Genomic DNA, 24,457 nt, shown 5'->3' with positions numbered 1-24,457 from the left:
CAAAATTTATAAAGCATCTCGACACTTTCAGGGGCTTTCTGGCTTTCTTCCTCCATCTGGGGTGAATGAAGGTGACGCTTTCAGTCTTCCAGCTGAAAGCCTCCCTCTTAGACACTGTCCCAGCCTCAGGGGAAGACATTCTCTGGGTGGTATTTCCAGTCCCTTGGCTCACCGGGTGCCAGTTTGTTTCAGTTCATCTTTACCAGCGCCACGTGAGACACCTCCAGCAGGACTCCCTGAGTCAGCTCATGAATGGTCCCATTAGGAAGAAGCTCAAAATTATTCCTGAGGATTGCTCCTGGGGAGGTAGGTACTTCACTTCCGAGACCTGATAAAGCGCCCTCTGTGGGGGGTGGGGCAGTAGAGATGCGGGTTCAGAGGCCTGCATTTGAAGAATGGGCTTTGTTGATGGTGAGGACAGGTTGCAGATAGGACCGCATTACTGGCCACGTTTTATAGGTGAGCAAGCACATGCAGAGACAGTAAATAACCTGCCAACGCCGGTTCAGAGTAAGACCTTGGTAGGGAAGTGGGTGGGGAGGGGAATGAGAGGATGGGGTGGGCGTTGATAATTGTTGAAGCCAGATTGTGGGCACCTGGGAATCCTCTCACTCTTCTGACTGTTTGTTATCAGTTTGAGGTTTTCCATAATTAAAAAAACAAACAAACTTGAGATTAAAAAGCCAAGCCTAAAGCCACCGGGGGTTGTGGGTGTGACTTCCAGACCAAGATCCTTTGGGGTGGGTTTTGACCAGCTCCCTGGCCAGCCCCCCTCCACACCCCCCCCTCTCGGCCCCCCCGCCCCCCCCCCCCACCTCCTCATGCTGGATGTGGTTCCAGGGTCTACTGCCTTCTGTTCTGGGGGCCATATTAGGAACTATTGGTCTTCAGAAAACAGGACCAGAGATCAGAACTCAGTCCTATAGGGAGGCTGTGAGCCAATGGGAGGGGGCTCCCTGGAGGGGAGACAGGCCAAGCTGAAGAGGGCTTCCTTTATGTGTGAGCTCCCCCAAAGCGATGCCTTTCTAGGGCAGCCCCTTGACAGCTGCGGAGAGGCTAAGACGCGGCTCCAGCCCTGGCTTCCTCAGGGTACACGGGCCCTCCTCCCAAATTACAGTTCGCAGAGGACTCCTCCCAGCTCCGGTGTCTTCATTTCTGCCTCACCCCTTAGAGTTTTCTAGAAATGGGGGTGGGGGTGGAGGGAGTTAATTAGATCAAATAAAAATAATCCGATGTCAGAGCTTTTGGGGGGTACCCCCCCCAGGGAGCCAGGTGGCACTGAGAATAGGGGTGTGAGCCGTTACAGGTCACAGGAAGGCAGCTAAGGTCAAGCCTGCTCTGCCCCTTTCGTTGATCCCTGTGACTGGGTTCTCCAGCGCCAGCTTCTCTGGTTCCGGGGACCCTCCCTGCCCTGTGCAGCTGGACGGGCAAGGAGACTACATTTTGGCAGACGATGAGTGATAGAGAAAACTCTTTGTGCCTCCAGCTGTGTCTAGGAAAGGACAAGCTGGCTGGCCGATACCCACACCCAGGGCGTTGAGCTCGGGTTTGCAGTTCAGGCTCCGCACACACTGTGGGGCCCGCCAGGCCTGTGCCCACAGCCCCACCTGCCACTGACCAGCTCTGTCACTGTGGGCATGTTTCTTAGCCTCTTGGAGCCTCGTCTGCTTTAACCACTGCACAGGTTAGGACCCCTTATGTTCCGGGATTGGTGAAGAGAAAATGCGATGTTGTTTGTAAAGTGCTTGCTTAACCCAATGACGAGCGGACAGAAATGCGCAGTAGTTGCCGTCGTTGTGGGGTGTCACTGTGGGGTTCAGTGTCACAGATGACAGGAATCTGCCTGGGGTGCAGTGCCAACCATCTCCTCTCTTGCCTGGGGCTTGTCCTCCCCGTGGCTCCCTGGCAGGGAGGCTCCGCATTGCTTTGGATCTGATTTGGTTTATTAGTAGGGTGGCCCCACTTGTGCAGGACTTACAGTGTGGCCCTGGTGTTACTTAGCTATGGAGGGAAACTAAGACGTGCCCCAAAGCAGAGACTGTTCCCTGAGAAGACCGGCCTAACAAGCTCTATCTGCGTGGGTACTAGGCTTCAGGTGACCAGCTCAGGGCATGGATTTCTGGACTGGCTGGTCCCTGCTGGTGAAGCACTTGGGCTCAGCCTTTGTTAGGTGAAGCACAGTGGTTACTTTTGGGTGCCGGAGCCCAGGATGTTCTGGTCTGAAAGGTGCCCTTTATGCTGGCAGATTGCGGGCTCTCACCTCTTTCTCTTTCCCCATGTGTAGGCCAGTCTGCCAATGTCTTCCAGAACATGGAGGGCGACTTCATGAAGCCGGTCATCAGCATCGTGGACGAACTGCTGGAAGCCGGGGTCAACGTGACCATCTATAATGGACAGCTCGATCTCATCGTGGACACCGTAGGTAGGAAAGCACTCTTAGTGCTTTTCCTTAGTGCCCAAGGAGAGCAGTTCGGTAGGTTGAGCTGGAAGGGAACTGGCCCCAGACATGCCATTCTTGGGGCTGGTGACATTGAAATGCCAGGAAGAAGGCCAGTTCGTGTTCCGCTCATCTGCATGACTTCTTTGAAGAGAACAGAGGTGTTGACACAGTTTTTGAATGTAGGTGAGGTTTGGTGGGGTGAGGTCTGGAGCTGACCACCAAGAAAGAATTCTTGAGACATCTTTGGTGCGGAACGGTGATTTTCTGAAAGTACAGGGACAGGACCCATAGGCAGAATGAGCTGCTGCCCTGGGCTTCTGAGGGGTGGCTGATTATATACTCTGGAGTTGGGGGTAAGGAAAAGGGGGGGGATTTTCAAAACTTTTGTATGCTAAAGAGGACCTACAAGATATTAGAGGCCTTGCTATTGTCAAGTTCAAGTGTTTCTCCCTCTAGTAAAGCATTAACATTAAGACAGTTGGGAGTTTCCTTCTGGAAGTTAGGTGATTGCTAAGAATGCTTTTTTCTCGTAAATCATGAAAACATTTGTAAACTGAGGGAAGCAGAGGTCTTGCTGGACTGTGATCTCTGTTAGGGAATCATTTGCTTTTCCTTCCCTTAGCTTTAAGGCAGCCAGGAGTGCCTGAAGAATGTGTCCCAGATCCTGCCGGGGGGGGGGGGGGGGGGCGGCATTTGCAGGGTGTCAGCCTCTGCTTGCCCTCGGCTAGCCTCCTGCTCCCTCATCATGGTGACCCCTTAGAGAAGCCTGGGCCTGCCAGATTTTGAGGCCCTTATGTATGATTAAGAAACACACTACACCTACTCCTGCCAAAAATAGAAAGGGAGACCTTTTCCTGGCCATGGGATCAAGGCACTGTTGAGTTGAATCTTTGTCATGGGCCCAGTAGGTGGTAAGCTCTGCAGGCTGAACTGAAACTAAACCCTGCTGGCTCTAAACCTGAAGACCTGAGGGAAATGGCCTTTGTGGTTCTGTTTCAGTAGGGCCAGCTAAGGACTGAGAGACAGGTTCTCAGAACCAGCAGGTAAATCGAGGCACCTGGTCTGACAGGTCTATGACGCACCTCTTAAGGTCAGTGGGATTGAATATTTCCACCAGTTGTGAGCCAAGGGCACTAAGGCCACTTTGAAAGGGTTCTGTGTTTCTTCCATGACCTGCCCAGGGGATCCCCGTTAGCATCTCCCCACCCTGAGACTTCACAGTCCTCCAGAGAGTCTTACACCTGCAGAGGTCCCCAGTTTCCTTCCTTCAGAGCATACAGTGGTGGGAAAGACAGAGGTAAACGTAGTCAGGCTTCTCAGCATTTAGGTTTCTTCTGGGTATCTTGGGCATCACTGGGAGTTCACTGGAAAGGCAGAGTCTCCGGCCCTCCCCAGACCTACTGACTCCCAGTTTGCATTTTAACCAGATCTCAGGATGGGTTCTATGCATGTTACAGTTTGGGAAAGGCAAAGCGATGGGATCTAGATTTTGTTTCTACCCCAACCAGCTGTTGATGCCAGGCCCTGCTCTGTGCCTCTCACCAGGTCAGGAGGCCTGGGTGCGGAAACTGAAGTGGGCAGAGCTGCCCAAATTCAAGCAGCTGAAGTGGAAGGCTGTGTACAGTGACCCTAAGTCTTCGGAAACGTCTGCTTTCGTCAAGTCCTACAAGAACCTGGCTTTCTACTGGATCCTCAGAGCTGGGCACATGGTAAGGCTGTGTCCCTCAGCCTTGGTCGTGGACTCTTAGCTGTCCTGAGAGGGAGGCCACGTGTGATTGATGATGCATGAGTGCAGTGCCTGGATTGGTCTTAAAAGAAGTGCTTTGGTTTGGGGAGGGTTTCCAGGTCTCTACTAAAGTCCTACTATTAATGCTTCATTCCTTTGGCTCTAGAGAGTCTCATTTAAAAAAAGCTAAATCCTTCTGAGAGCATTAAACCAGGCTCTCTATCTTTGATTTTTTAGTTCAAATGAGTTTAATGTTACTTTCTTCTTAATTGTTTGTCTTGGGGGAAGAAGGGAGAAATTGTCTTTCCCTAACATTTTCGGGGAGAGAAAACCAAAGTTCCGCGACCTGGAAAGCTGAGTTGCAGTGCATGGGACAAGGTGTGGGGGAGTGTTTGAGCTGCAGTAGCTTCCAGATTTGCAGTTTGGAAGTGGCTTTGTGTGCAAAGATGAAGTGGTCTTCACGTGCCAAGTGAATACACTATCTCCCCTTAGGTCGTAGGTTGATTTAGTGGCTGTTCACAGGCTGAGGGAGATTCTGGAGGGATAAATCCACCGTAAACACACGTGTGTGTGCACGTACGGATGCAGACACCTGTGCAGGCGCCCAAGGGGTCAGGTGCTTCCCTCACAGTGAGGCTTTGGTCTGGCGGCTTAAATGCAGGGTCTCTCTTCTTCCCAGGACGTGGTTTCCTGGAGGAGATTCATTGGAAGGGGTGGTAAGGTGCCTTCTGGGAAGCTCTCTCTGCCTGGCCCCCTAGTGCTTAGGACAGAATCTCCACAGAGAAGGGGCTGAGGGGCTGTGGTCTGGCTAGAAAACTCGTCTGTAAGCTCCATTTGTACATCAAGCCCACATAGTGTATTTACTTGGATGGCTGAGGAGATGCTAAGAGAGATTTCAGCAGGAACTGAAGTGCCCTCTCCAGAAACCAACTCCTTAGGGGTGTTAGCTAGGCAAGGAGGAGGTGTAGGAACAAGGAGAACTGCATGGGCGGAGCCTCAGGAGGGGCACTGGGGGGAGAGATGAGGCTGGGGATTCCTTGTTAGGGAGCTCACACGTATCCTGAAACCAACGGGGTGCCAGTGAGGGTCTTAAAGCAAAGGAGTGAAATCGCCACATTTGTCTAAGAAATAGCATTCTAGCAGCCAAGGGCCTGGGATGAGACTGGGGCAAAGAACCAATCTAAGGCACTTTTTTTTTCAAGATTTTATTTATTTATTTGACAGAGAGAGCACAAGCAGGGGGAACAGCAGAGGGAGCAGCAGCTGAGCAGGGAGCCCAATGCAGCGGGGCTGATCCTAGGACTCTGGGAGTATGACCTGACCCGAAGGCAGAAATGCTTAACCAACTGAGCCACCTGGGCGCCCCTCTAAGGCGCTCTTACAGTAATCCAGGAGGAAGAGAAGTAGAGGGAGCTGATAAAGCATCAGAAGGGAGAACTGGCTGGACTTGGTACCTGTTTGCCTGTAGAACCGGCAAGTGGGACACTCATAAGGCAACTGAATACACTGTGTGTATATGATCCGGAGTCAAATTTTTGTTCTTAGAGACTGAGATTTGGGAGTCGAATATGAAAAAGGTTGGGGACAGGCCCTGGGTACACCAGTATTTAAGAGGCAGGAGGTGGGGGTGCCTGGGTGGCTCGGTTGGGGTCTGCCTTGGGCTCGGGTCATGATCGGGGGTCCTGGGGTTGAGTGCTGCCTGCATCAGGCTCCCTACTCCGCGGGGAGCCTGTTTCTCCCTCTCCCTCTGCCTGCCACTCCCCTTGTTTGTGCTCCTTCTGTCTCTGTCAAATAAATAAATTGGAAAAAAAAAAAAAAAAGAGGCAGGAGGTAAAAGAAGGGCATACAAATGACAGTTGAGAAAGGGCAGCCATAAAAGGAAGAGGGAGACCAGGGACCTGGACATGCGCAAAGTCGCCAGGGGCTGGCGGTGTCCCAAGCTGCCACTGGCTCAGATAAAGGAGCGAAGTGTCAGCGGGGATTCGGGCCAAGTGGTATCTGTAGAGCTCGTGGCAAGCGCTTTCAGGGCAATGGCTGGCCGGGAAGCCAGCATGGATGGGGTGGAGCAGATGAACGAGCAGTGAGTGGGTGGAAGACAGCTTCCTCTCAGAAACCGGAAGGAGGTAGTAGCCTGCCCTTTTATGTGGAGAGACCATGAACAAGGCAGCAGCACCCAGGGTTAAGAGGACATTTTGTCGGGGTTTTTTCTTTTCAAGATTTTATTTATTTAAGAGAGAGAGAGAGAGTGTTAGAGAGTAGGGGGGAGCGGCAGGGAGAGGGAGAAGCAGGCTCCCCACTGAGGTGGACACTTGTGAAAAATCACAAGGCCTGAGGAAGAGGTACGAGGATAGACTTCTGAGTGACTTTAGGTATTCTCAGTACCCTCAGCATCAACAAGGGAGGGAGCTAGTAGGAAGTCTTAGGGCACAGTGCTGTGAGAAGGGCCCTGCAGGGGCAGGTGGGGGGGGAAGGGGGATAGGGAGGGGAAGGAGAGCATGTGTGCCGGAGTTCAGGCCCATTTCCTCTGGCTTGTCACCGAGAGAAGCAAGACATCAGTTGGGGCAGCCTTAAAATAGCTCCTGGAAACTGTTATTAAATTACCCCCAACCACTTCCCCTTTAGTTGATGAAATGTCTTTTTGGTATACCCCACTGTGCCTGTGCCTCCAGGGGACCTAAGGGACAGCAGTGTGCTGTGGAGAATCATGGAGCCATGGGCTCTCAGAACTTGGGACCATCAACAGGACGCCCATCTTTGTGGGGGAGAAACTGAGGCTGCTGTCCCTCCCCTTTTCCATGGTGTATGGGAAGGGAGTTTATAAAGGAATTATCTGAAAAATCTAAGGGATGGGGCACTTGACGGGCTCAGACAGTAGAGTGTGTGACTCTGGATGTGAGGGTCATGAGTTTGAGCTCCACGCTGGGTGTGGAACCTATCTGAAAAATCTAAAGGAAAAACAAAAGAAAATTGAATAATAACAATAATACCAAAATAGGGTACCACCCAAACAAAGCATCTTGTTTGTTTGTTGTATTGTTGACAGATTCGCTATTAGCTTCCCTCTTGGCTATTTTGTACTCCAGTCCCAGAGAATCCTTTAAATTGTTTAGAATCTCTGTTCTTCCTTGAACAGGCTAGGTCCTGGTAACTTAAGCACAGGTCTTATAAGGAAATCAGCAGGGACTCCTGGGGGGGGTTCGGTGGGTTAAGTGTCCGACTCTTAAATTCTGCTCAGGTCCTGATCTCACGGTCCTAGGACCAATTCCCAGCTGAGGCTCTGACCTCCTTGGAGAGTCATCTTGGGATTCTCTCTCTCTCCCTCTCCCTCCACCCCTCTCTGCCCTTGCATGCTCTCTCTCTCTCTCTCTCTCTCTCTCTCTTTAAAAATAAATGAATCAACAGATCAGCCCCAAATGGAGCAGCAGGGTCTTTCCTAAGAATCAACAGATCAGCCCCAAATGGAGCAGCAGGGTCTTTCCCCTGCAGTCTGACAAGCTTCTGTCCTGCACAGGGTTCATTCCACAGATGGGACCCTCCCGTAAGGGGCGCACTCGGGTGCGATGTCCTCCTAGGCTGCTGTCGCGGAGCCGGCACTCCTCCTGGGAGCGGGGTCTCAGGATATCGCCCCTGAACCCAGAACCAGGAGTGTGGGCTCAGGAGATTGTTTGGTCCTAGGTTCCTTCTGACCAAGGGGACATGGCTCTGAAGATGATGAGGATGGTGACTCAGCAGGAGTAGGACGGACTGGCGGTGAGTTGCTCCGCCCCAGAGCATGGGAGGCAGAGCCAGGACCCTGACGCTGTAGGAGGCACCGGCCTCCTGCCCATCTCCCACGGAACCCCGCCTGCCTGTCAGAGTGAAGGTTCCCGCCCGCGTCTCCTGAGAACACACTCGCTGTCTCCGCGGCAACTTGGAAATCATTTCTGCTTCTGAAGAACTCCCATTTTTTCCCGACGGATTTGTTTTAATCAAAGTGAAGCGATGAAATAGGTTTGACATTTTGGCATTACAAAATGATGTGATTTATGGAGAAAAAAAAGAAATACAAGTAAATAGAATAAACACCCTTTCACTCCCTTCCCTGGGACAAGCTCGGTTACCCTTTTACTGTCCAGCCTTGTAAGTCTTTTTTTTTTTTTTTTTGCCATATATGCATATATGTTTTTTACAGAAATGGAATCATTACTGTATGTTGTCTGACTACCTGGCACACATACCAATTGTCCTATCACCTTTTCATGTCAATAAATGTTCTCTTGTGACATTTTTAATAGCTGCTGAGCATTCCACTTCATGGATGTACCGTGAGGCACAACGGTTTCATGTGAGCAGCGCCTGTGTGTCTGCTAGAGACAGTGCTCTGGTGATTCATCTTGACAGTTATATTTTTATACATATCCTCCTTATTTTCGTATGGTAGATTCCTAAAGGCACAATGGTTTAGTCAAAGAACTGTAACTTCTCTTTTTAAAATGAAAATGATGTCTTTAACTTAAAAGTCAGGATTTTCAAGTTTTCATCTACAGCTCATGGTCTGCAGAAGGGAGGTCATAGCTTCTGTGACAACCCTGAAAAAAACACTCTGTCTTGTGGTTGTGGGGCTGAGATACTGAAAACCAAACCCAGAGCCTTCCTGTGGAACAGAGTGTTAATAGCGGGTTATGCATTTGAAACTAATAATGTGCTATATGTTAGCTAATTGAATTTAAATTAGAAAAAAAGAAATAGTGGGTTAAGTCTACATGACCCTCCCCGGGGCTCAGACCTGAGATTAACGCAGGGCCGCTGGGGCAGGGCTACCCTGCACTTAACCATGATTTGCTGTTGGGAAGAAAGCACTCCTGTGTACCCTTGGACATGGAAGAATGTGACAGGCTTATGCTGGGTCCCACTGGACCCCACCAGTGCATATTCTCCTGCTGCTTTTGCTGGGTCCTTTGCTGGAAGAAAAGGTAGCTGTGAGTATACTTACTGAATCTTGTGAGTCCTTCTGGCACTGAATTACAACACAGTTGAATTCCCAACCTCACAGGATCACTTTCATAGAAGTTAGGGTGTTAGGGGGCACCTGGCTGGCTCGGTTAGTCGTGTACGAGATTTTGGATCTCAGGGTCCTAAGTTCAAGCCCCATGCTGGGCATGGAGCCAACTTTTAAAAAAAGAAAAAAGGAGGAAAAGAAATTAGGGTACTAGTTGGGAAGGGATCTGAATTTGAACATTAGGATGTGCACATGGGCAGATTCCAGTGAAGCTAGAGACCTCTGACCTTTTTTTTTGCCACTAGACGCAGCCCTTCCATCCCAGCCTGAGGAAATGAATCTTCTCCTGCCTTAAGATCCTATCACCAGGGGCGCCTGGGTGGCTCAGTGGGTTAAAGCCTCTGTCTTCGGTTCGGGTCATGATCCCAGGGTCCTGGGATCGAGCCCCGCATCGGGCTCTCTGCTTGGCGGGGAGCCTGCTTCCTCCTCTCTCCCTCTGCCTGCCTCTCTGCCTACTTGTGATCTCTGCCTGTCAAATAAATAAATAAAATCTTTAAAAAAAAAAAAAAAAGATCCTATCACCAATTCCACAATGCCCAAAGCCCTCCTCCTGCTACATTACATTCTCTCTCAACCCACAGCCATGCCTTCATGGGAAACTCCCTGTGATCAGTTCACGTGGGAAGGAGGTCTGGGGCTTCATTTACAGATCGTTCTACAAGGTTGGTGGGCATGTATCACCTGGGAATGGACAGAGTGAAACTCCTCCCAGTGGATAGAACTTGGAACAAGGTACCTGATTGTTCATTTTGCCAGAAAGGAGAGATGGTCAGAAGAAAGGGTCCACACCAAGGCATCATTTGGCTGAGTAGCTGAACTTGGAATGAACACAACTGAAAAATCACAAGGCCTGAGGAAGAGGTATGAGGATAGACTTCTGAGTGGCAGGTTATGAAGCTAACTTGTGTTCCATGTGAATGCTCACCAAAAGGTAGAGGAAGATCTTTAATAATCAGATGGCGAGAATCGCCCGTTCCATGGACATGGAACAGCCTCTTTCCCCAGCAACACCTGTGGACTCAGTGCCAACCGAAGTGGCCATAGTGACAGCAGTGGAGACTTGTGTTCACCAAGACTGACCTGGTTACAGCTGCTGCTGAGTGCCTCAACTGCCAGCGCGAGGGACAACGCTGAGCCCCTGACACGGTGCCCGTGCCCGGAGGGATCAGCCAGCTACCCGCTGTTAGGTTGATTGCATGGGACCACTTTCATTACGAAAAGGGCAGCGGGTTGATCTTACTGGAATTGACACTTGCTGTGGACACAGATACGCCTTCTCTGCCCACAATGCCTCTGCCAAAACTGCCATCTGTGGCTTTAGAGAATGTGTCATCCGCCATCATGGTATTTGCAGCACACGAAATACAGAAGTGGGTTCATGCTCTTGGCATTCACTAGTTTTACCATGTTCCCCCACCATCCTGAAGCAACTGCCCTGACACGTGGTTGAGTGAGTAACCACGGTACCAGCTAGGTGGGGATCCCTCGCAGGGCTGAGGCCGAGTTCTTCAGCATGTGGTACATGCTGTCCATCGGCATCGTGCTTCTCCAGCACCCTGGATCTGGGAGTCTGGGAATCAAGGCACAAAAATGAGAGTTGCTCCTCTCCCTATCCGCCCTGTTGATCCAGTAGTCAAATTTTTGCTTCTCATTCCTACAGCTTGAGCCTCTACTGGTCTAGAAGTCTTAGTTATAAAGGGAGAAATGCTTTCACCAGGACACACAGCAAAGATTGCCTTGAAGTGGAGTTGGAAGCTGCCTTCTGGTGTCTTTGGGCACTGAATAAACAGGCAAAGGACAGGCTGGGGTGACTGATCCTGACTATCAAAGGGAAATTGGGTTATTACTACACAGTAGGGATAATGAGGGAGAATGCCAGAGATCCTTTGCAGTACCTTATAGTACTCCCATAGCCTCTGACTCAAGTCAAAGGAAAACAGTAATAACCCAATTTATACTGGTAATGGCTCACACCTTCCACAAAGGTTTGGATCATTCCACCAGGTGAGGAACGATGATGAACCGAGGTGCTTGCTGAGGGCAAAGGAATAAGGAATAAGTGGTGAATGATGACAGGTACAAACACGAGCCGTGACCTCATGACCTGTTGTAGAAAAGACTGTAATAGTATGAGTATTTCTCCATTATGGTGATGTGAACATATTTTAATAAATATTAACCAAATTTTTTAAATCTCTCAATCCTTTATCTTCTAATTTAAGATGTGCTCATAATAAATAACGCTCTGTGTAAGTATTTAAGTATCAAGATGTCAAAAAAGGAGTATGAACCAGCTCGGGAAAGAATGCCCATTCTCCAGAGACAAGCCAGGGACTCTGGTGCTGTTCTGGGGAGAAGGTCAGTGTGGTTTTGGCCATGTGGGGGATATTGTGTTGTGTTATACACAAGTGTGGTTCTGGACTGTCTTTATGTGGAGAGTAAGTGTGCTTTAAGGCAACACGTCCAGGTGCCAAGTTGAAAAGGGATGGACCGTGGGGTCTTTGTAATGTTTCCACTTGCCGAGGCCAAATTATATTTTTCCAGAACTATCTTTCCTGTATGTTTTTTATTAGAACAACCCACAAGACTAGAGATTCTCATGGAGATTTGGAGGCTGGAAATGAGACAGCAGCCAATTTTAGCTCAAAGTGCTGTCATTTCTCTGCTGCCTCAGCCCTTCCACAGCCAGGCCCGCTACGGCTTCACATTCCCTTGGATCCTCCTGGAGCGTCTCTGCCTCTTGGGCCAGGTGAGTGTGCTTAGCTCTGTGATGACACGAGTTTCTGTCCCAGGGACTGTCCTCATGGACTCCAGCTCACCGGATCCAGAGTGCTCTTGTCCTTTCTCTACTTTACCGTCCCTTCCTGACTGGTAGCCCTGTGTCCCTCAATCCCCAGCATCACATTGTGGAAGCTGCCTACCCAGCTCCCACACTGCATGAGTCAAATCCCCACACACGCATGCACACACACATACATGCGCGCGTGCACGCACACGGTTCCACTTCTCTGGTCGAATCCTGACTAATTCCGTAAGTTAGATTCAGAGTTCCCACAGCTGGAATCTGCACGTGTGAGAATGCCCTTCTGTTCTGTCTGTGTGAGCAGCAGCTTAACCGGATGCGGAGCCCTGGGTCACATCTCGCCTTCGTTGTTGGCATCAGCTGTTGCTGAGAAATTTGAAACCAACTTGACTTTGGGTTTTGGGTTTCTTTGTTTTGTTTTTGCTTTTTACTTTTGTAAACGGATAATTTTGATACCTGGATGCTGGACACTTCTTTGTTTAATCTTGTAGATTGGTAACTTTAGATGGTACACTGATGTGTATAGTTTTTAATTAGTTTTGCCTGATATGTAGTGAGCTTTTTTTGTTTTTTTTTGTTTTTGTTTTTGTTTTTTTGAGAGAGTGAAGGGAGAGGGGCAGAGGGAGAGGGAGTGAAAGAGTCTCAAGCAATCTCTGTGCTAAGCACAGATCCCTACAGGGAGCGTGATCTCACAGCCCTGAGATCATGACCCGAGCCAAAATCAAGAATCTGATGCTTAACCAACTGAGCCACCCTGGCGTCCCCATTCTGGGTACTTTTAATGGAGACTGCCATCAGCAGGTTACTACCTGCTAACATGGTGCTAATCATTTTGTAACTTATAAATGTATCAGATCAATATAGTGTACACCTAGAACTCACACACTGTGTAATTATATCTCAGAAAGAGCTGGGAAAGAGGCCCCTGCGTGGCTCCGTTGTTTGAGTGACTGCCTTTGCCTCAGGTCATGATCCTGGAGTCCCAGGATCAAGTCCCGCATTGGGCTCCCTGCTCAGCGGGGAGTCAGCCTCTCCCTCTGACCCTCTCCCCTCTCATGCTCTCTCTCTCACTCTCTCGCTACCAAGTAAATAAATAAAATCTATAAAAAAAAAAAAAGGAGCTGGGAAAAACAAGACTACATTAACATCTCTACTTCAATTTCTGGTAAACTCTGGTCAATTTTTTGGGTCATTTTTTTTTTTAAAGTTCGTTTTTTTTTAAGATTTTATTTCTTTGAGCCAGAGAGAGAGCACAAGCAGGGGGAGCAACAGAAGGAGAAGGAGAAGCAGGCTCCCCGCTGAGCAGGGAGCCCAATGTGGGGCTCGATCCCAAAGCCTGGGATCACGACCTGAGCCAAAGACAGACACTCCACCAACTGAGCCACCCAGGCACTCCTACGTTTTATTTATTTGAGTCCTGTCTACACCCAACCTGTGGTTTGAGCTCACAACCCTGAGATCAAGAGTCGTACGCTCTTCCAACTGAGCCAGCCAGGTGCCCCAAATTTGGTCAAGTTTTGACATTTCTAAAGCGCTTTTGTTTTCTGTAATTATCTTTCTCCTTTTTTCCCTCGGTTATGGCAGCGGCTGTTTCACCTTTGACCGAAGTCTCCTTGTCTGCTTCTCCGTTTCCTATATCCTGGACTCTGTGTTTGCTCTAATCTCCTTGAGACTGAACAAAGTATTTAGACTTTCCTAGTACAAACCTTCAAAAGAATGTTCCTCATGTATCTTTCGTATCTCGCATTAACTTCTTGAGTTTCAGTTTCTGTGAGTGTTTCTCATGTTCACGTTTCCTTTTTGGTGCCTCCATCTGTTTGAATGAGGTTATGGGAATCCTCTAATTCCCCATCCAGTTCATCTGGTTATTTCTTAGATTTTCTACTTAGTTCTCTTATCCAGGAAAATTGGATATTGTGGATCTATGTGACCCATTTAGTGTTTCTGCTGCCTGAGGGAAGTGGATGCTCACTGGTTGGGCAGTAATTACTGGAAACATATTCCTTGTTGCCTACTAATGGCAGAAACACTCAGATTTCATTGTGTTTCCTGCTGCAGGATGGACCAACCACTTTGGTAAAGAAGCGAAGTCAGGAGAGACTTAGGGACTTATTTGCTGGGTGTATTAGTTCTGTATTGCTGCATAATAAATTACCCATAGACTGTGACTTATAACATGTATTATCTGATAGCTTGTGTGGGTCAAGAACCTGGGTATGGCTTAGCTGGGTCCTATGCTTGAGGGTCTCTCACGAGGCTGCCAGCAAGGTGTTGGCCGGGCCTTCGGTTAAGACCTCGAGACAGCAGTGGGGAAGCGCCTGCTTCCAAGCTCACTCAGGAGGTTGTCGGCGAGATTCAGTTCCTCCCGGCCTGTTGGACTGAGGGCCTCCCCCAGTTACTCGCCCTGGGAACCTCTCTCGAGGGCAGCTCACGGTGCAGCACCTTGCTTCATCGGAGCAAGCAAGAGAGGAGTCAGCGTGCGGGCAAGATCAAGATCACCGTCTTGTATAGCTAATCTCGACAGTCCAGCTCATCACAAGCATGCACTCGGGTGCAAGCTCAGGTCAGCAGGTCCAGCCCACACTGCAGCAGAGGGCATTACAGAAGAGCACGGGTGCCAGGCGCTGGACTATTGTCGGGAATCATTTAGAAGCTGCCTGTCATGGTGGGTCGACACTGCGTCTTCTCATACTTGCTTCTGTCGTTCTTCACCTCAGATCACTTCTTATCAGGAGCAGGGTCCATGGAGAAAGCATGGTGATGTGTGGCCTTGCAGGCTCTCCTCACACCCCTCACTCCCCACACTCCTGTGGTGGAAGAGTGAGCTCACCAGGCTGTTTTCCGTCTGTCCTGACACCTGCCGGACTCACAGTCCATCTCACAGGTGGGAGGAATAGTAGTGTGACCCTTAGCAATTGCTTCCACTCACTTTGCACCACACTGCATTCCTGCCGTGAAGGGCGGAGCTGTGTCTCACGCCTGCTCCTCCGCTGATGGTTTGGTCCAGATCAACAACAGATAACACAAAACCCGTTCATAGCCTTTGAACATTTATTCTATAGCAGATGCTTTGTGTGGATTTTCACATCTAATTCCCCCAGGCTTCTGAAGTGAAGTACAATAATTTGGTGCCATTTTAAAGAAGAAAATACCTAGGCTTGAATAGATCACATCACCTAGCCGAGATCCCATGGCTGTTAGTGGCAACTCCCGAATGTAAATGTGGAACCACCGTGTAAAGTTTCAAATACTCTCCAACACACTCATTGCTGGGGGTTTGGCAGAGAGAGGGTGCTTTAGGTTACTCTGTTTTCATCCAAATTCATTTTGTGAACTTGCTTCATTAGTGATTACAGTGTCGGATTTGGATTCAGATTCAACCTTTTTCTGGCAAGCACCATCCTAAGCAGTTTTCCCTTTTTGTTTTCCTAAGATAAAGATTTAATTATGTCTAGTTTACAGATGAAGAAACTGAGATCCAGAGGTCACACAGTCCATGAGGGGCAGAATAAGGAAACCAACCCTTTGTACTTCCTACAATGATTTTCTCCTTATTTTGCTTCTTTGTCCATTTAGTGCATTTTAAAAAAGATTTTATTTATTTGAGAGTGAGAGTGAGAGAGAGCATGAGTAGGGGTAAGGGGCAGAGCAGGCTTCCTGCTGAGCAAGGAGCTTGACGCGTGGCTTGATCCCAGCACCCCGTGATCATGACCTGAGCCAAAGGCAGATGTTTATCAGGCTGAGCAACCCAGGCACCCCTAATGCATTTTGACTTTAGGCTCATCCCTTCAGATATGCTTCTCCAATGCTTTCTCATGGCCTTATGTTCAAATCCACAATCCTTAAGTAAACCCAGAAGACCTAACAGAATCATCCTCTTCAGTCTCGTTTTGTCTCTCTACCCCCAGCTCTTTGCACTGCAGCATATTAGAAGATGGGTTTGTGGGAGGACCCTGTAAATTGTATTCTTCTTCCCTACCCACATTCTGAAACAATTGAAAACAAACAAACAAACAAAAAAAACAAACAAATTCAGCAGGTAAGAAGACTGAAATAGATAGGAGGACATAGCTCAGTGTTTGAATCAAAGTCTACTTGCTACCTCACAGTCCCCACTCTTGACCTTGGACCAGCCCATCTCAGGAAAAGGTGGCATGTGTAGAGCAGACACCGCCTCCCACTCATCCCACTAGAGAGAGAAAAAGAAAAACCAAATCCTGAGATCCAGGACCTATGCTAGACTGGATCTACCCAGTCAAGAAATGGAGACCAGTGTGTGTACCCCACTGTGATGCACCGTGGCTCAACTCTTCCAACCTCCAGCCCACCGTCAAAGGCTCCTTTCTGACAGAGTTCAGAAAGCCAAAAACTGTAGTCATAGGCTCCTTTGTAGCAAGGCTTCTGGTTGGAAACGGGTGCAGATTTGATGGCAGCCCCTTTTGATTTTGTTGTTGCCACCAAGGCATTGTGTGAAGACATGAGACTTTTCTGCAGCGACCTTCCAGCGCCCATTTTTGGCACGTAACAACAGGCTGTTGTGGCAGCGTCTTGACTAAGGTGTCCGGGTCCCCGACTTGTAGCTGTGGAGGTCTGTGTTCAGTCAGCAGCCAGCAGAGGGCTGGGAAGTAGTAGCTCCACTCGTGGGCCATTTCTTCTGGGCTTTTGGAGTCTCCCATGGAGACCTTATCCTTGAGCCCCTCTTCCCCTCCTTCCAGTCTTTCCAATGACGAAAGCATGGATACCTGGTCAACCCCTTTCTACCCAAAACACTGAGAGAGCTTTCTGCTTCCTGCACTAAACTTTGAATGATACCATAGCGTCAGGGCCCGACAGGTAGCTTTTCAGACTGTCACAGGAGCGCCTGCCATTAACTAAGGCTTCGAATTTCAAGGCTTCCCTCTCAAAGACATCCATCTCCAATAACCCACTGCTGGTGACACATGCAGATGGCATGTGCCAGGCCGCCCCGTCCATGATATTCCCCTTCTAGAGCACCCTGGGTGACCTACGTACCTGGCCCCGTGAGGGACCCTGCCTTTCCCTTCCTGTGCTCTAATTCTCACTCTTATGTTTTTTTTTTTAAGTTTTTCCTTTTCTTTTTTCCACCAAGATATAATTGATGTGCAGTTTTGTGTAAGCTCTAGGCATACGACATGTTCATTTGATACATTTATATATCACACTATGCAACGTTAACCAACACTTCTGTCATGTCACATAATTTTTTTTTTTGTGGTGAAAACAGTTAAGATTTATGTTTTTCAGCCACTTTAAACTTTATAGTACAATTGACTGTAATTGCCATGCACTGAGTTAGAACTTCAAAACTTTGCTTTAAATTCACCAGTGAAGAGTGAACTCGTGAACCCCTCCGCCCCCATCTTCAAGCCGGAAAAGGTAGAATCCCAGATCTGCTGCACTCTCTTTACCCCTGACCTCTGAGCATGGTCCTGAGGCCACTGTGTCCTCTCCAGGGCTTGTGTGAGTAATAGACCTGGTTTTGTTAAGGTTCCCTGTAGGTCGTGGGAGGTGTGTCTTGCAGCCTGGCTGGCCAGGTGGCCTCCAGCAGGAGGAGGGGAGGCCCACAGCAGGAGGAGGGGCCCAGGGGAGTGCCCCCAGGCATTCCTAGCTGCTGGCCTCACATCACCCAGACCATCGCAAAACAGATCCCCATCAAATAACTCACCCTTCCACCCTGGGGAGGGCTAAGGGAGGGCCAGAGGCCAGGAGTCTTCAGGGAAGACTTAAAACCAGAACTAGGGAAGAGGCATTTCTCCTCCTCACCCCAGCACTCAGCACTGCAACGGTCACGAGCCTTCTTGCCAAACCACCTCTTGCCCCTCCCCACCTGGCTGCTTCCTTCCTTGCCTTTCAGGTCTCAGCAGAAACAGAACCCCCTCCCAGAAGCCTTCTCTGGTCCCCCAGACTAGGTTAAGAGTCCCTTCCCTTGACCTCCTAGCACTCTCCCTGTACTCTGTAATCCTCAGGCTTCTTGTGATGATGTCCTGGTGTCCCCGGTACAGGGCAGGCCTTCCCTGTTCATTAGATGGCTGGCTGACTGGCATTCCAGGGCAGGGACAGAGGAAGGAGCTCACGGACCTCCTCCAGAGTGTGAAGTGTGGCCCCCAAGCTGCATTCTTGGCCCCCTGGAGTTGGCTCTGTTGCAGGCTTCGACCTACCTCACTTGCTTTGGCTGGGATTTCAACATTCCATGATGATACCCACTTTTTGCCTCATCTGTTTATGAAAATGTGCCACATTTCCTCCTTCCAGGAACTTGGGCTCCTTACATGTGCCACTTTTTTTTCCAGCTCTCGTGGCAGATGAGGTTCCCCGTGGTGGGATCCTTGGGAGCAATGACTTCAGCGACAGCAAGAAGAAAGGCATTTCTCACATGGAACTGCGCTGTGACTTAGAGCTCCCGCTGCTAGGCGGGACATTACGGAGGTCCATATCCATGCAGGGGTGTAGATAATCAACAGGTTGTAGGTTGTGTAAGGACCTATTTAGAAACTGTCCCTCCTCCCTGTCCCCCAGGGGATTTACTTGGAGACAAGTCCCGGAAACCAGCTACAGGTAACAAAGCCCAGATACAAGGGTGGGTCAGGCCAGGTGGAGACATCTGATCAGTGGGGGGGATGCATACTGTCTCCCTGGTTACCAAGGAGTATGGGCCCCGCCCTTCGGGAGCCTTTTTTGGCGCCAATCCCAATCAAGGTGTAATAGGCTGGTTCAAATGTCTACTAGGGTAAATTGTAACTCAATTGGTCACCTAGCATCACTGTGGAGTTTCCTGTGTGTGTTAAAATCTCATTGGTCACCTGTGCGTGACCAGGCCTGACCGCATGGCCTTTGCCCTTAAAAACTAGACTGTGAAACAGAGAAGGGTCGCGATCTCTCGTAAGAGGTGCGTCCCCGAACGTTCGGTTAGATTCTTGATGCTTGGCGCGGAATAAAGCTTTGCTTGACCTTCGCTTTGTATCAGTCTCACTCCTTTAATCACGGACCCATTATTGGGGCATAACAGGTTGAATATGCCAGAACTAAAAGCTTTCTCTGCCTTAAAATGAATTTGTCTTACATCTTAGAAAACTTCAACTACCGGGACAGGTAGGTCCTCTCTGACTTCCCTTCCATGTTGTACCCAGATCACTAAGACTCTCTGTCACCTGGGGCAGCTTCTGACGAAGGACTGACTCCCTGCAATCACCATTATCCATTTCCCCCAGCGGGCTGTAGAGCACTTCAGGGGAACAGAAGTTTTCTTACTCGTCTCTCTATCCCAAGTCCCTGGATACAAAGAACACTAGATATATCTGTGCTGAACTGAACTAAAATGTCAGCATCATGTTGGAGCATGGAGCCTATGGAAGAAAGGGAGAAATACGTGTCCAGTGTCATTTGGGACTTTGGCGATGTCAGATTTCTCGTCTCCATGCAGTCCATCCCAGACACCGACGGCCATCTTTACGAGAAACCACATACCTCCTCTTCCACCCATCTCTCAGGATACCCTCCTGCCAGGTGCGCCTTCTTTGTATCACCTGGAGAGCTGTTCCTGTTTGATCTTTAGCATGACCTGATATGGGAAACAAAGGCAGAAAGAAATGTAGATAAAATGAAATGTCCTTATAACCTGTAGCCCACGGACAAATACTTGAGGCAGACAGAGTAGAACCTTCCTCCAGGGAACTCCCAACCATCTTAACGTGAATGCCTTGCTGGAGGGAAAAAACAACCTTAGCCAGAGCTCCCAAGTCGGGTGAATCTTCTTTAGCATATCAAAGTCCTTTCAGAGCTTCCCTTTGTCTTACTTACCCAACCCCAAAGTATATAAGCAGTTGCTCCCCACAGTCCTAGAGCAACCTCTCTTTCTGCCCACTGGTCCTGTTCTATAAAACCACCTTTTCGCACCAAAGATGTCTCAAGAATTCTTTCTTGGCCATTGGTCCCGTGCCCCAACAACACCGCAAACCACATCAATCTAACTGGGAACCAAACTTGGTTGCATCGTTTCCATTATCTCATTAGGGTCTTGAGGAATTGTTTCTTGACTTGTCCCGTCTTGCAGGAGATACATAGGACTCTGATCAGGTCATCAGCAGACACTTTGGTGTTTTATTAAGTGAAACAAGTTTCTTATGATTGTTTTTTTCTTAAAAATGTTTGACCTTGAAATAATTTTGCAAAAAATAAAAATTTGCCCTTCCTGCCTTATCGTATTAAAATTTCATATCTGACTGCCATACCGTGCTAACAACTAACATTGATTGAGCACTTGCCCCATATGAAATGTTGGCCAAGTGTTTACAGGCATTATTTGTCTTATTTATTCCCCGACCTCATGAACTGGACACCTTAAAAAAAAATTGTCCCATTTTATCTATTTGGAAATCAGTTTAGAGAGATGAAGTATAAGCTCGTCCGATTTTGATTGCTACAGAAATTTAATTTTGATATGTTTTTAAACATCATGTGTTTCTATTTCATGCCCTACCCTGTTTTTCATTGAAGAGTATTGCACAGAAAATTCTCCAGTGATTAGAGCTTCCAGATTGGTGAACAGATTGAGATGCTGGGAGGGTGACATACCCAGGGAGAACACGGAAGCTCCCCACCCCTCACCCCATACCCCGCCCAGTGCATTCCTTCCATTTGGCTGTTCCTGAGTCATATCCTTTTCTAATAAATCAGCAAGAGTAAATAAAACAACAACAACTTTCCAGATACTTATGTAAATTTTACAGTTCTCATTTTCTAGACTCAGAGTAATTCTATGAAATTGATTTACAATGGTTTATGTCATTTGTCTTTATGTTAGATTCTCTTTACATTGACTGCCACAAGCATTCTTTATCTACAGCAAGATAATATTTTGAAATGTTAATCCTTGTGATTTTCTTCTCTATCTTACTGAGTTTATGATCCTTCACCAGATCATCCAGGGTCATCTAAAATGCCTGGAGAGCTGCGCCTAGCTGGCTCAGACCCAGGAGCATGCAACTCTTGATCTCGGGGTCGTGGGTTCAAGCCCCACATTGGGCATGGAGCCCGCTTTTAATTAATTAATTAATTTGTTTATTTATATTTTTTATGGAGCCCTCTTTTTTAAAAAAAATTTATTTATTTATTTGAGAGAGTGAGAGAGAGAGTGAGCATGAGCAAGGAGAGGGAGAGGAAGCTGCTAAGAAGGGAACTTGATGCAGGGCTTGATCCCAGGACCCCGGCATCAGGACATGAGTCGAAGGCAGCCGCTTAACCGACTGAGCCACCCAGGCACCCCTGGAGCCTACTTTAAATGAATGAAGGAAGGACGGATTGGAGTTGTTAAAATAATGCAAGTAGGGGCATCTGGCTGGCTCAGTTGGTAGAGCATGCTACTCTTGATCTCAGGGTTGTGTGTGGGGGGGTGTAGAGACTACTTAAAAAGAAAAAAAAGAAAGAAGGATTAGGAACCATAGCTTTTGATTTGCAATAGAAAAGAAGAGGTATTTGAGAATCAAAAAGACCCCTCCAGGAAAGGGCAGAGAATGTGTGCCTTCATAACAGATGGTGTCAAAGATCAACAAAGCTGGACCCTAATTAAAGTGGTGAGTGTAGGTCTAGGGTAGAGGAGATTGAGGATAGTAATGCTCTGGCACTAGGGGACAGAACTCACCTTCAGTTTGTGCAGGGGTCTGAAATAGAATTGTAAATTTGGGATCAGTGGTGTATCGGTGGCATGCTGGTTGCCTGTCCATCCAATTTATTCTCTTCTTATTTTCTAATGGAGATGTAATAGATATAACAGTGTGTAAATCTAAAGTGTACAACATGTTGGCTTGCTACATTTATACATTGCGATGTGATTACTGTAGTAGCCATTAGCTAATACCTCTTTCATGTCATGTAATTATCATTTCTTCTTGGGGAGAACATTTAAGATCTAGTCTCTTTGCAACTTTGAAGCTTGTAATACAGCTTCATTCATATCGTTGAATGATCTGGAGAGTTATGCTATGCATTAACTCTCCAGAACTTACTTACTAGTTGCAAGTTTGTAAACTTAAATGTCTCCCCAACTCCCATCTCCCATCTCCCAATCCCTGGTAGCTACCATTCTGCTTTCTGTTTTCATGAGTTCAGCTTTTTAAAATTCCACATGTAAGTGATATCATACAGTGTTTCTCTTCTGGTTCCCTTAAAGTCCATCCACGCTGTTGTAAATGGCTGGATTTCCTTCTTTCTCGAGGCTGAATGATATTCCATTGTATCTATGTAAGTTCTCTCCATTCCATCAGTCTTAAATTTGTTCAGAGGACAGTGTGCCTAGTTAAAGATACCTTCCCCGACCTCTGGCTGCTCAGAATGGCCAGCTCTGCCCAGTGAGTGGTAAGCAGAAGTAGGTGGATAGACTACCAGGATACTTTATACAAAGGGATAGATGAGACTTGGGTGCATTTTTGTCTTTCCCCTGTTGGCCCAGAATGTAAACTTGCTAGAGACAGAGCAACTGTCGTGTGATAAAAGGCAAAAAGAGCATGTAAATGCAAGCCACACGTGAGGATGAGGGTCCCTGGGACAACGATGACATTGTAGAGCTGCTGTGCCAGCCCCCCATCACGTGTTTTCAGTCTTCCTAGAAAAAAAAGCCCTCATGTGGTTAAACTAGTATAGTCACTTTTTCTGTTGCATGTAGTCAAATGCTACCCAGGCTACTGACGGCCCCTGAACCCCAGGGCCTTAATGAGAAGCCCAGGGAGAGTCCAGACTGTGAGGAGGGGGAGGGGTCTAGGAAGAATCCTATGGGAACCTGAAACACAGAACAGCCAGGCAGAGAAGGTGGACTTGCAAGAGAACTTGGAGAAGTAGGAAAAACTTGAAACTGGTGTTTAGCCAGGAGTGCTTGCAAATAAGCATCTCTAAGACCAGGAAGCAGAAAAGTTGAAAAGAGGTGCCTGGGTGGCTCAGTTGGTTAAGCATCTGCTTTTAGCTCATGTCATGATTCCAGGGTAACTGGGATCGAGCCCCACATTGGGCTCCCTGATCAGTGGGGAGCCTACTAATCCCTCTGCCTGCCACTCCCCTGCTCGTGCTCTCAAATAAATAAAATCATACAAAAAAAAAAAAAGAAAGAAAAAAGAAAAAGAAGAAAGAGAAGAAGGAGGAGAATGAAGACAGGAAGGAAGGAAGGAAAGAAGGATGGAAGGAAGGAAGGAAAGTTAAAAGAATCATCTCATAGGCAGATTACCTGGATTCAGTACTGGTTCAGGTCACTACTGCTCAGGTGGCCTGTGCCTCAATCTCCTCATTTGTAAAATGGGGATAATAGCAATAATAATAATAATAATAAAAATTGGGGTCCCTGGCTGGTTCAGTCAGTAGAGCATGAGACTCTTGATCTCGGGGTTGTTAAGTTCGAGCCCCACACTGGGTGTAGAGATTACTTAAAAACATAAAATTTTAAGAAAATGAATCATTAGGTTATTGTGATGGTTAAGTGTGAAGGGCATACAATAAACCCTCAGTCAGCATTAGCTGCTATCACTCCACAGATGGAGGAAGGTGTTTTTGTTTTTGTTTTTGGTAAAGGCTAATCCCTCAGGAGGCCTGCCAATGGTGTCATCCTCCATGGAATTAACAGACATTCGTCACCAGACAGGCCTAATGAAAGCCCGTTTCCCCTAGGGTGGTGCAGGGAATTCCTCCTCTAAGTCTGGCGGCTCACCCCGTGGCTGTACACTAGCAAACAGTTGTCCATTCAAAGGAGCATTTAGAAGCACTTGTTGAAGGCCATCCACGTGCACGGGCTGCACGGGATGATGGTGGGATACAAGGGTGTACAATATAGTGTGTGCACTCGTGCCTGGGTGGGGAGAGCCCTCCGGGGCACCAACAGCAACCGCTACCTTTTATCTGCGGCACTTGGAGCAGAGCCGATGTGACCCTCAGGAGACGCCTCAGGAGACGCCTCAGGAAACCTGCAGATGAAGCTAACTTGGCACAAGGCAGAGCCAAGAAGTGAGGGGAAATAGAGTTCCAGAGCAACGACATATCTGAGCCCTGTGTCAAATAACATCTGAAGGGGGAAGTATTCTCCCACGTTTCCTCCGGGATCTGATGAATTGCTTAAACCATTTTGAGTGAGATTTTCCTTCACTTGCAACTGAAATAATCCTAAATGATACAGGTGATATCTAATTCATATTTGCCTCCTGCCTTAAATTTCACAGCCTTATTTGCGGTTGTTAATGCTTAATTAAATGAACTGTTGCTATTGCCTAGCTAGCCGGTTTCAGAAAAGAGTAAATCCTAGGTATCGTTGTGTTTTTTTGTTTTTTTGTTTTTTTGTTTTTCCCCAGGTACCGTTTTAAGCAAAATTATATTATGGAAAATCGCAAACAAATACAATCATAGAGACAATAGTATAATGAACCACCATGCTCCCATCACTCTGTTCGGACAATGGTC

General features: G+C 48.0%; 1 protein-coding gene across 1 annotated transcript in view; it reads left to right on the top strand.

Moving 5' to 3' along the window:
* LOC111151272 (serine carboxypeptidase 1) overlaps window positions 1–8,437 on the top strand; it is a 32,305-nt gene extending 23,868 nt beyond the window's left edge. Inside the window, exons 10-13 of the mRNA XM_022509150.1 lie at window positions 193–306; window positions 2,285–2,422; window positions 3,986–4,149; window positions 7,842–8,437. Of these exons, the coding sequence (XP_022364858.1) occupies window positions 193–306; window positions 2,285–2,422; window positions 3,986–4,149; window positions 7,842–7,904 (479 nt within the window). The 3' untranslated portion in view covers window positions 7,905–8,437. The remainder of the gene's footprint in view (window positions 1–192; window positions 307–2,284; window positions 2,423–3,985; window positions 4,150–7,841) is intronic.
* Window positions 8,438–24,457: the final 16,020 nt, after the last annotated feature.

The sequence above is a fragment of the Enhydra lutris genome, unplaced genomic scaffold (assembly GCF_002288905.1).
Source record: "Enhydra lutris kenyoni isolate GAN:26980312 unplaced genomic scaffold, ASM228890v2 scaffoldscaffold26, whole genome shotgun sequence".
Lineage (NCBI taxonomy): Eukaryota > Metazoa > Chordata > Mammalia > Carnivora > Mustelidae > Enhydra > Enhydra lutris.
The sequence above is the reverse complement of the archived record's forward strand: the minus strand, read 5'-3'. Positions and strand labels throughout refer to the sequence as shown.